The 12,234-nt window shown below is 40.9% G+C and overlaps 1 protein-coding gene across 3 annotated transcripts in view; it reads left to right on the forward strand.

The window, feature by feature from the left end:
* Positions 1–12,234, forward strand: part of srpk2 (SRSF protein kinase 2) — a 72,865-nt gene that overhangs the window by 52,430 nt on the left and 8,201 nt on the right. For all 3 annotated transcript variants that reach the window (XM_085282736.1, XM_085282734.1, XM_085282735.1), the window contains 8 exons: positions 120–207; positions 298–404; positions 1,677–1,842; positions 4,647–4,687; positions 6,290–6,608; positions 7,845–8,765; positions 11,167–11,267; positions 12,098–12,205. In XM_085282736.1, coding sequence (XP_085138862.1) covers positions 120–207; positions 298–404; positions 1,677–1,842; positions 4,647–4,687; positions 6,290–6,608; positions 7,845–8,765; positions 11,167–11,267; positions 12,098–12,205 — 1,851 coding nt within the window. The remainder of the gene's footprint in view (positions 1–119; positions 208–297; positions 405–1,676; positions 1,843–4,646; positions 4,688–6,289; positions 6,609–7,844; positions 8,766–11,166; positions 11,268–12,097; positions 12,206–12,234) is intronic.

The following is a 12,234-nucleotide window of genomic DNA, read 5'->3' on the forward strand; positions in this document are numbered from 1 at the left end:
ATCTTCCAGGCCTTTTTCCTTTGTTTTTCTTCTCTCTTCATCCTCCTATTGTCAGGGTCATTCTCTTTTTGTCCCTCCTGAGATGTTTACCATATCTCATTATCCGTCTTGTCCGGCAGGTGAGAGAGAGTGACCCCAGCGATCCCAATAAGGATATGGTGGTACAGCTGATAGATGACTTCAAGATTTCAGGAGTCAACGGGATACGTATCCTAATCAAGAAGCGTGCGTGTGCATGTTTGGATATATGGAAAGGACAGAGATGTGATGATGTGAGTCCTTAACTCCCAGTTGCAGACGTTTGTATGGTGTTTGAAGTGCTGGGTCATCACCTGCTGAAATGGATTATTAAATCCAACTACCAAGGTCTCCCGTTGCCGTGTGTCAAGAGTATTATCAGACAGGTGAGGACACACGCGCACACACACACACACACGCGCGCGCACACACACACACACACACACACACACACACACACACACACACACACACACACACGCACACACAAGTAACAAATTGTATTTAAGAGCATAATAAAATGACTGAATATTTTACAAAATTTGGGTAAATTTAGCACCAACATTGCAGTCCAGCATTTGCAAAAGTAACCCAATCAATCCTTGTTTCTCCAACAGCTGTTACTGCAGGTGTGAAGTTAATACCCATTGGTTGAGATGATCTTCTCAACCACCTCTATTTCTTAGATCTTGCTTCCAATGAGCCAGCTGATCTTTTGTTTTGTTTTTTTAAGTGATCTTGAGTGATATGTAAAGAAATGAGACTTTTGCACAGTTTTTTATGTGTATTGTAATACAGAGACTTTACATGTGTTCTGTTTCTCTCCATAATTCATTTGGTGGTGCAGGTTAACATCATTTTCTAACTAATTTAGTTTCTGTGTCCCGGCCTGTCATATGTTGACTAATGAGGATTGAAGATGGTGGATAGAGTCACACAGCCAATTAATACACATTTGTGCTAATGTTCACTTCAAACGTTAATACCGCCGCCACTCTGAGAAGCGGGATGACAAACCAGCTGATCAGCTGAGCGTTTCAGCTGCTGCCAGCTTCTTGTAAGCTGAGCTGGAGATGAGTAGAAATTGAATGAGACTGTCCTTCACTTCAGTTTCAAAGCCTCAAAACAGATACAATTGAAAGAAACACAGGAAAACATCAACAGTTTCTGTCCTCGCCACCCTCGGAGAATGGAAAGCATCTAAAGAATGGTTGAGCTGACTAATAGAGAGTGAATGAAAGGGAGAGAGACACAGAAGGAGATCTGAAAAGAGGCATGTTTGCATTTTTTGTGAATCCATGGTTAGACAAGAAGTATGAACATGATTTCATGCCTCTGTGCTAAACAACCATGTCTAAAGGCATTATGGTTAAAGGTTGCTAGTTGCTTCGTTATATGTGCCGATCCTTCTCGTTCCAGGATATCGCAAACACCTTGAAAGAGTTTCTTCAGATTTAGTTCTCATATGTTTTTGATTCAAGGAAGAACAAAAATTGATGTAGGTGGTAAAAGAAGAAAAGTCAAGCTAACGCACCTCATGTTTTGGTCACAACTAATTGTTCACATGCTAATTACGACTTATGGTAAAAGGATAACGTCACCAAATCTCACTGGTTGGCAGAAGCATACAAATGTCTGTCTATCTGATGTGTCTGCAGGTCCTGCAGGGCTTGGACTACCTCCACACGAAGTGTAAAATCATCCACACAGACATAAAGCCGGAGAACATCCTGATGTGTGTAGATGACGTCTTTGTTAGGCGTATGGCCATGGAAGCAACTGAATGGCAGAAAGCTGGAGCTCCACCACCATCTGGATCAGCAGGTAGCGATACGTTTCATTCTCCACACATGTATTTTCAGAGAAAGGGTTATTTAAAGGGACCTTTGCTGCTGTGAGTAAGATATCATTAACAATATTTGGTCATCTTAAAATCTGGTACTTAAGTTACATCGACCCATATTTTTTTCTTTCTAACATTTGTTGTACTTCTTTACTTATTTACGCTGTGCCCGACTCAGCCAGGTGTTGTGTTTGTAGACGTGTGTTGCCTATAGGAAAGTTGAGGAGTGCCCTGTCGCTGCTAACCCATGTCAGCACTCATAACATGGTTGGAGGGAGTTTCTTCCATCACTTCTTTAGTTTTTCATTGTCATTTAAAATCATAATACTGATAAATTAGCAAATAAATAATATCAGCTGTTGATACATCAGCACCTTGATTCTTTTTCAGGCTTTCTGTTGTACATTTGCTGCTCTGTTTGTTATGATTTATATATGTATTTATACATATATAAATCATAACAATGGAAACATATTTGGTACAATAAATTGTTCACATGCAAAATTGCCATCAGATTTACAACACATGCACACTGGAAAATGATCTTCTTACTGCCATGCATCCTGAATCAGTGTTTGTGCTTGCTGCTTTCAATCTGCATGCTATCTGAATACAGTCAGATCCTTATTTCTCTATATAAGGAAACACGTTTACCTTGAGGTGAAGTGGAGAGAGCAGTGACGATGTTGTTAGAGATAAGATTGCTAATGCAACAGTGAAGGAGAAAGTAAATAGTTTCCGAGGAGGAAGACAGAAAAAGGCCAACTTTTGAAAGTGTAAAAAAATTAAAATAAAAAGGAAAGATCAAGATGAGAATTCATAGGATGATGGAGCTTTGCTTCCCTTCAGACACTTACTGTGCCTTAAGTATAAAAAGGTTTAGAATCAGGTCTGTGTGAAATGTTTGTGTGCGCACTGTTAGTAAGTTCGGGCCTAAATTAGAGCCATTGTCCTGTTGTGTGACCCAATTTGGGCCAAGCTTTAGGTGTCAGCCTCCAATTCGAATCTAGAATACTTTGACGGAGTTCATGGTGGACTCAGTGACTGAAAGGTTCAAAGGTTATATAGTTGCAGAACAAGCACAAATCACCACCCCTCCACCACCGTGCTTGACAGCTGGTGTGAGGTGATTGTGTCGATATGCTGTGTTTGGTTTTCACCAAACGTGGCCAAACCACTCCATTTTTGTCTTGTCTATCTAAAGGATATTGTTCCAGAAGTCTTTTGATTTGTTCAGATGCAACTTTGCAAACGCAAGCTGTGTTGGCATGTTCTTTTTAAAGGGAGCACAACGTCTCATGGCAACTCTTCCAAACAAGCAATACTTTGTGTTTTTCTGTTGGTACTATCATGCACTTTGACATTTACCATGCTAACTGAGATCTGCAGACTCTAAGTTGTAGCTCCTTGAGTTTATTGCAGTTTCTCTGAGCATTGCATGGTCTGACCTTGTGGTGAATTTTTGGATGTAATATGTTAACAGAACCCTGAATGCTCCACAACAGAAAACTGCCAAACCTCCTGTTTTTATAGACGGATGCTCACACTTGTAAGTGATCAGTTAATCAAGTGCATTTGATTCGCAGCACTGGGCAGGTACTTATCCTTTTCTAATGAAGCATTACGAGTGTACTTGGGGTTTCCTACATGACTGTAGCTACACCGTATTAACGTGACAGTGGTGTCAATTTTAAGCAAAAAATCAAATTCAGGTATTTCTCAAAAAATAACTGCACTGTGTTATACTTAAGTTTGTTTCCAAATGATCGGTTATTTTATACAAAAACTAAGAAGAGAACAAAACCTAAAGGTTTTTGGGATATGTTTTTACCTCCTATCAGAAATAGCATGAGTGAGGTCTGTTTGTTTACTGTATTCATTTACACTTCTTACTTCTTTGTTATTACAGATTTCTCTTATGTTTAATGTTGACGTACTCCTACAAGAAGTGTCGAAGCCTTGAGTTTCTTCTCACCTGCTTACCTTTACAGAGACATTTGTTGCTTTTTTTAACCCATCTCTTGTCAAAACGTTCTTCCACTTTAAAAAAAATCCCCTAAAAGTTCTCAAAATTATTCCTGATGAACTCCACATGAACCCCTGTCCCTTGGTGAACCCCCTGTGAACTGTCAATTGCTTGCATCAGCCAACAGGGTCTTTTTGAGCCTCGGGGTAACAAGTTTTACTGCTTAGATTTCTACACGCGTGATGTCAGGCACAAAACCATCAACTGTCAAAACAAGAGCAAGTGCTCATAGTAACACACGCTGTCTCTGATTGAAGATAAGCAGTATATCGTTTTTTTTTTAAATTGACGTTAACATAAGTGTAGAAATAAGTGTAGACATGTGTTTTATAGTGAAATTTCATCTATTTCTGCTTCATGTGAGAAGAAATTTATTTTATTTATTTATGACTGCTATACACGAATGCCAAAGTACTTTACACTGCTTGCGTTATGATAAGCTAACTTCAATTAGCAGCTCAGCATAGCTCCTAAGATAGGACTTAATAATAACTGAATAACTGAAGAAGAAGGCATTAAAAAGAATAAAACATAAACATTATCAATACAGGAAGAGCGTGGAAAGTGATTTTTCTCGATTTGATAACAAGATTTACTTTTTTGTTTCTGAGTGTTTCAGGTTTTTAAATGACCATACATGCGGCGACATGCATGATTTGCACTCTTAACTCTTAAACCTCTGCCTCGGTTGTGTGACGGACTGATGACAGTGATGCTTGAAAGTGTCTGATTGCTATTTTTTGCTTTCTGTTTTATCAGTTAGCACAGCCCCCCAGCTCAAACCGGTGAGTACAACAGATGTGAGTATGAAATGGGACACACACACACACACACACACACACACACACACACACACACACACACACACACACACACACACAGACACGCACAGCACAATATTAAAAAGCAACGCACTAATTGTCTCATTTAGAGTTATTTACCTGTAGCTAGTAGTCTGTTGTTCCATATAAGGCAGGATAAGCTATATTGCCAAAAGTATTTACTGGGCTGCCTTCACAGACATATGAACTTGAGTGACATCCCATTCTTAATCTATAGGCTTTAATATAATGTCGGGCCAACCTTTGCAGGTATAGCAGCTTCAACTCTTCTGGGCAGGTTTTCCACAAAGTGTTGGAGTGTGTTTATGGGAATTTTTGACCATTCTTCCAGACGCACATCAGGTCAGGTCAGACACTGATGTTGGACGATAAGGCCTGGATCATCTTTTCTGCTCTAATTCATTCCAAAGGTGTTCTGTTGGGTTGTGCTCAGCATTTTGTGTTGGCCAGTCAAGTTCTTCCACACCATCCATGTATTCATGCGGCCATGTGGTAACAGGAAGGGGCCATCCCTAAACTGTTCCCACAAAGCTGGGAGCATGAAATTGTTTAAAATGTCTAGGTATGCTGAAGCATTAAGAGTTCCTTTCAGTGGAATTCAGGGACCGAGCCCAACTCCTGAAAAACACCCCCACACCATAATCCCCCCTCCACCAAACAATGCAGTCAGACAAGTACCGTTCCCCTGGCAACCACCAAACCCAGATTGCTGATCGCTAGATGGAGAAATGTGTTTCGTCACTGGAGAGAACCCATCTCCACTGTTCTAGAGTCCAGTGGCAGCGTGCTTTACACCACTGCATTCGGCACTTTGAATTGCATGGAAACCCCACAAAGCTCTCAGTGCTCTGTTCTCGAGCTAATCTGAAGGCCACATGAAGTTTGGAGGTCAATAGTTATTGACTCTGAGTTGCTGTTGTTCCCAATCATTTCCACTTTGCTATAATAACACTAACAGCCAACTGTGGAATATTTAGAAGTGAGGAAATTTCACGACTGGACTTGTTGCACAGGTGGTGTCCTATCATTCCCCGAGGTCCTGAGAGCGACCCAGCCTTTCACAAATGTTTGTAGAAGCAGTCTGCATGCCTAGCTGTTTGATTATATGGTGGCCATGGAAGTGATTGAAACACCTGAATTCAATAATTTGGAAAGGTGAGTGAATGCTTTTGGCAACATAGTGTATGTGTGACACCAGTCACACAATCCTGCCCCTGATAAATGATTTAGATATTATAATTTAAGGCTAAACTAACATTGGAACAAATAAAAATAGAAATATAAGTATATATAACTAAACAGCAAAAATGTAACTGAAAGATGCAAAACTATTGTCTAAGCTGAGTGGAACTTTAAAGAGTTGAAGCTCAGAGGATATTAAAATTTGAAATGGAAAGCACAAAACTGCAGCTCTGATGCTCAGTTCAGTGAACATCTATAACATATAAATGAAAACACAACACTCAAAAGTATCAAAACCTTTTCTTATTTCTTTGTTTTCCCTTTTCACTGACTTTCTCTCCCTCTTTTGTGTTTTTCTTTTCTTTTTTCACCCTTCAGGTTGGAAAGATCTCCAAGAACAAGAAGAAGAAGCTGAAAAAGAAACAGAAGCGGCAAGCCGAGCTTCTGGAAAGGCGAATGCTGGAGATTGAAGCCCTGGAGAGGGAGGCAGAGAGGAGGGAAGAGAAGGCCAAAGAAGGAGGGGAGAAGGCGACGCTCGACCGCAACCTGCCTTCACCGCTGCAGCCGCCGCAACCGCCTCCGGGCCACAGCACGTCCCTGGGAGACAGCGACGATGACGACGACGATGAGGAGGACGGAGAGGACGAGGAGGAGGAGGAGGGAGGAGAGAGGCCCATCAGGCTGACTAATCATACATGTGAGTCATGACTGCAGGGTGACTGTGAAGATAAGCAATTTTACTACATTCAGACATTTGTGAATCAATCAGTAGTGCTTCAGCGTGTCAGATATGACTCAGGTGTTTTGATCATTTATAATTGTAATTGTTTGGAATAGAAAAATGCATAAAGGCACTTTTCTCATTATAATTATCAAAAGTACATAAATACACCTGTTATTATCATGTTATATGCATTCTTATATCCCGCTCCTCCTTCAAAAAGGTTACCACGACTACGGTCCACCAGAAAAAAAACTCAAATACCAGTTGGCGACATCTTCGGCTCATTTACATTCCCTGTCACGTCTGCTTAATGTTTGTTTGGTGGTTTCCTGTGATCCTGTAGGCTATTTATAGGCTGTGTAAATTAGTTTGCTACTTGCAGCGAATCTGCTGCATTGCCTCCTCACAGCCTGTTTTTCGGCGCTCTGAATCATCGCCAGCATTTCAGATTTCAGATGAACTTAATTTGCCACTTTGTCTCAATTTAAGTGAGACAAATTGGCAAATGAGTCTGATTATCAGGCGGGCTTGAATGTTGCAAAAAATAAAACACTGTTAATCGGAAGCCTGAAGACAAGCTGCAGAAAGTCGAACATATATTGTTCTCCGCGTCCGATAACTGTTCCTAATCTGTTAGTTAGCTCTTATTTGGACTCCATTTAAGCTAAAGGAAATGTTTCCTGCAGCCCGGGGATGTAATGCAACGTTCTGGTTGCATTTATTGTTTCCAATCAAATACACTGAGGGAAAAGTGAGCAATTAATTAAAAAAAAAAAACTGTATTCAGGTTGTGAATAGCTAGAAGGTGAGTTATCCCAGAGCAGATCTTGGCTTTGACAGATCTGCGTCACGTGTGAGTATTTGTATGGTTTTGGTTTTAGTCTGTCTGTGAATGAATAGGATGTGGATTGGCTCCAATCACTCAACCCACGCTAGTCCTGCTGTGTATGGAAGCCTCGGCTGATTCACGAGAGGGAAAAAAAAAGAAAGAAAGAAAAACGTCTTTCTCCGTCTCCCTCCTCCACCCTCTGTCTCTGCACCTTCTGCCTCTTTCATTCTTGTATTCTCGCTTTGCTTCCTTCACTCCGATCTTTCTTCTCTTTTCATGCTCCTTTTCTCTCTGCCTACATCTTGTCTGATTCCACTTACTGTACATCTTCCTCCCGCCCACCAACTGTCTATAATGTTTTCCTTTTTTCTCCATGTTAGGTGCAGCACCTCCCCAGGAGCAGAGCGAGGCAACCCACATCACAGATGATGACCCTGATGAGGAGGCGGAGGAAGAAGAAGAGGAGCTTACGCCTGTCGCTGAAAAAGATGCCCCTATTCCCCCCGCCTCAGAGGAAGGCAGCGGAGATCCAACACAAGCAGAGGTTGAGCCAGAAGAGGCAGAGGAGGAAGAGGGATTAAAAGGGAGAGAGAATGAGAATGAGGAGGAGGAAACAGAAGAAAAGGTAGCAGAAGAAGAAGAGGAGGAGGAGGAAGAGGAGGAAGAAGAAGAAGACGAAGAAGAAGAAGAGGAGGAGGAGGATAAAGAGACAGAGGAGCCAAAGAGTGAGAGCAAAACAGAGCAGGAGGTTGTGGTGGTGGTGGAAGAAGAGGTTTCAAAGAAGCAAGAGGGGGAGGAGGAGGACGAAGAAGAAGAAGAGGAGGAAGAGGAGGAGGAAGATGAGGATGATGACACGACTACTGACCTCCTCACAGATAACACCTCCCCCATCAAACCCCACATCAATAAAACCAATTCGGTCAAAACCAACGGCCATGTTTTGTTAGGCTCTGAGGGACTGAAACCAAACCCAGGCACGCCTCCGCCTCCTTCCCCCACCCCAGAGCCTCTTCTCTGCCCCCTGGTGGAGTCTGAGCTCAGCTACACAGACAGGGACAACTCTCTGAGCTCTGGTTATGAGATGTATAACGGCGAGCTTGGAGAGCCAGGACTCACCAATGGCTCCAGTGAGCGGCATCTAGGTACAATTCCCATTTTTCCCGACTTGCCTCTGGATCCCGAGCCAGGAAACACCATTTGTGTTGGTACGGCAGACATTGAAGCAGGACCTTCACCCAACAGCCCCACTGCAGACCGCAGTCGCACCGTGTCCTCCTCGAGCACGGGAGACACACCGAAAGGTAAGATAGGATTATAGCAATTTCAAAACTCAGACTTTAATACTGAGCATGTAAACGACGATGGCTGAAAAATAGTACTGATTTTAATGATAGTGGGTGTAGCAACCATCCGGTGCAGGTATAACATGAAAATTAATATGCCAGATGTGATCAAATTAAAAATGTCAGTAACTGTTTTGTGATGGAGTGATGGGCTAAAGCACTGTGACCACCGCCCACTAATGCACTGTCCACTCCAATCTCTCTCACCCATTGACTCATGCACACCTCTGTCATGTGAAGCACTGAGACATTAGCTCGCATCACCCGCAAAAAAGAGACCAATGACGCTTGGAAATTGCCACAAAGCTTTACTCTTAGACTGCTCCAAATGCTTCGATAGGTGTGCGACCTGACAAAGACACTCACTAAACATTATTAAACTGGCTCTTGAGATAATTATGACCAGATGAGTTGGACTTTGTTGCTGATTAATGGTTTATCTCTATTTAAACCACTGATGGTCAGGGGTACTCCACAAGAACTGGAGTCAACATCTGGGAACAACAACAAAGTTGCTCTCAACTAAGCTGGATTGGTTTAGTTCATCAGACTCCCCAATAGCTCCAGCACAGAGAGACACCAGCCAAGCAATCTCCTTACAACACAACCATCATATCAAACAACTGCCTAAGAGTTAATTTTAAAGTTTTAGCCGTTGTTGTGTAAGCACTGTGACAATTCACCACATCGGTGTACGTATTAACACAGCACTTCAACATGAGACAATTACTAAAGCACATCGACAGTAGCACTAATTCATTTTATTCATTTCTGCCTCAGTTTGAAACCCATAAAAAAGCCTTTTAATGTTTTTTTTTAATCTGATTTTACTGGTTATTCATGCTATTTGCTTTAGCAGTAAATTCATTTCCCCCATAGCCTGGTGCAAAACTGTTTATTTGAGTTAGTGTTCTTGCTTTGGGTAATAAAAAAGTCCTGACTGGTAAAATAACATTGTTTGTCTGAGCTGAAAGAATACATTTTTATTTCTTTTTTAATACAATATACCATTTACAATTTCTCCTGCTACCACCATTTTTCTTGTTATACAGTCTTGTTATTCACCTCAACAGTGGTTAAAACATTTCAAGCCATCAATACATATGTTTTAGTTCTTGTGCCTCAGAGTTTCTACCATTATTTATTGTTAGGGAACATACAACAGGTAGTATAGTTCATAGAGTTGAAGAAAGGAACCTATATCCCTCTGCTATTGCAGAGGCCTGGGTTCAGCTATGCTCTGGGCATTTCCTACAGCTCTCTCCTCCAGCTTTCCTGTCTACCCTCAACTGTCCCATCACAATAAAAGCTCAAAAGGCCCCCAGAAACACTCAAACATTATTCAAGATCTCACTGAAGTGATTGTCTGAAGTCCTTGTTGTGATTCAGTATCACCAGTTGGCTCTAAACTTTTACTTTAATTACAGGATTTATCTCCAACTTCAAACAAGTCCAAGTCTGAGTAAACTTTGTGCAGTGCAGTGGTTCTAACTACACAACAAATTTAAACTCATTATTATGAACCGTTATCATAAGCTCTTATTGTAGTTGCTTTTGAAGTGTTACTGTTGTCCCATCTTGTTTTTTCATAAACTTTTTATTTTATCTTAGCATATTTGAAATATCACAGCATGATTTTTATATGTAAAATAAACATAATATAACATTCAAACTAAAAATATTATTAATAATAAAAAGTGGAATTTCAATCATTTATTGATCCATTAAAAATATTCCTTCTAAAAGTATATTTTAATATTTAACTTTGAAGCCTAGCAGTGTGTAAAAATAATATCCTGAAATATTAAAAAAAATAAACTGAGCCAATACTACGTGTCAGTTATTTTCATCTGCATTAATCTGATTGCCTTCATATAGTATTGACACGATTTTGTTTTGCTGGACTTCCTCTCAACATTAATTATAAATTTTAATTAAAAATTGAGACCGGCATCTTATGTACTTTTATAGATCGCCCTAACATGAATAACCACTGCTGTGTTTCGAGTTTAACTTCTATTATGTTATTACTATGTAGTATAATATCGTTTCTCATTATTACATTTTAGTGTCCAAATACATTTAGGGTTTTATTTTTTGACCTAACATCCATCTACAGCCTTCTTTTTAGTATCAGTAAATGAATTAAGGTGCCAAATTTCTCATCACATTACTTCTTTACATGGCTTTGTGATACTGTCAGTGGATGCTCATGTAACTTGATGACTGGCGTGATTTCCAGAGAAAAACCTGAAATGATCCTTGTTTTAAATGCACGCCTATTCGAACATTACCATGTATAAACGCTGTCTCTTACTGTATGTTTAATCCTGCGCTGTCCCGTTATGTCCCCTGACAGTCAGAGCCAGAGCTGCAGATCTTCTGATCAACCCTCTAGATCCGCGCAACGCAGACTCTATTCGAGTCAAAATTGCTGATCTTGGAAATGCATGCTGGGTGGTAAGAAAGCAGCTGGAGTTTGATATTATTTCATTTTGACTATTTTTAAATAGTGAAAGGTGAAGCCTTTTATGTTCTGTTGAAGACAAACAGAATAATGAGTTGTACAGAGGCTGTAACCAGAGGTGACCACAGGTGCATTATGCTGTAGTTTTTAAAGACATAATAGCTCACTTTCATACTCAGAGAGGCCTGAGAGTTTCTGGAGGTGTGTTCTGTGTACCCTGTATAAATGATTGTTATTCACTGTAAGAATTCATATTTGAAACCTGTGTAGGCGGGCAAGTCGCCACAGGTTGCACAGGTCCAGATATTTTAATGAGGTTTAGAGAGGAAAACAAGAAGCAGCATAACATCAAACTCCGAGTTTCCTTCAGCGGTCCAATTACAGCTCTGCTTTCAGCAGGCTTTTTTTTTTTTGTGTGCAGCAGCCATTATTAGAGACCGGCTGTTGAAACGAATGTACTGGCAGGAGGCGCGTTCCAGCAGCTAACGCCGCTAGAACCCATCGTTCAGATGCGCTAATCTGATCCCAAATCCTGCGCACAACAATTACACACAGTCTCACAAAACAACAGATGAAAGTGTAAATAAAAGCATCCCACACATGTCTAGATCGAGACTGTAACACACACTGAGCCAGCTGCACTCGGCAAGGCAGGACTGCACGGAGAATTTAACAGGGTTTGGTTTCCAAAGATGAAAGACAAGTGGACCCTGATCAGACGAAAACATATCAAGATGTAAGACGGGGACTATGTTTTATTGATAGATCCTAATAAAAAATTTTAGTAACAAATATCCTTCCTCTCCTCTTATTTCGCGGACAGCATAAGCACTTTACAGAGGACATTCAGACAAGGCAGTACCGCTCCATCGAAGTCCTAATAGGAGCGGGTTACAGCACTCCTGCTGACATCTGGAGCACCGCCTGCATGGTGAGGAGAACACACATGAATAACATTAT

Source organism: Mchenga conophoros, linkage group LG7, assembly GCF_057382185.1.
Source record: "Mchenga conophoros isolate Kocher_MC1m ecotype Shallow Benthic linkage group LG7, M_conophoros_male_GT1.1, whole genome shotgun sequence".
In the NCBI taxonomy this organism is placed as follows: domain Eukaryota; kingdom Metazoa; phylum Chordata; class Actinopteri; order Cichliformes; family Cichlidae; genus Mchenga; species Mchenga conophoros.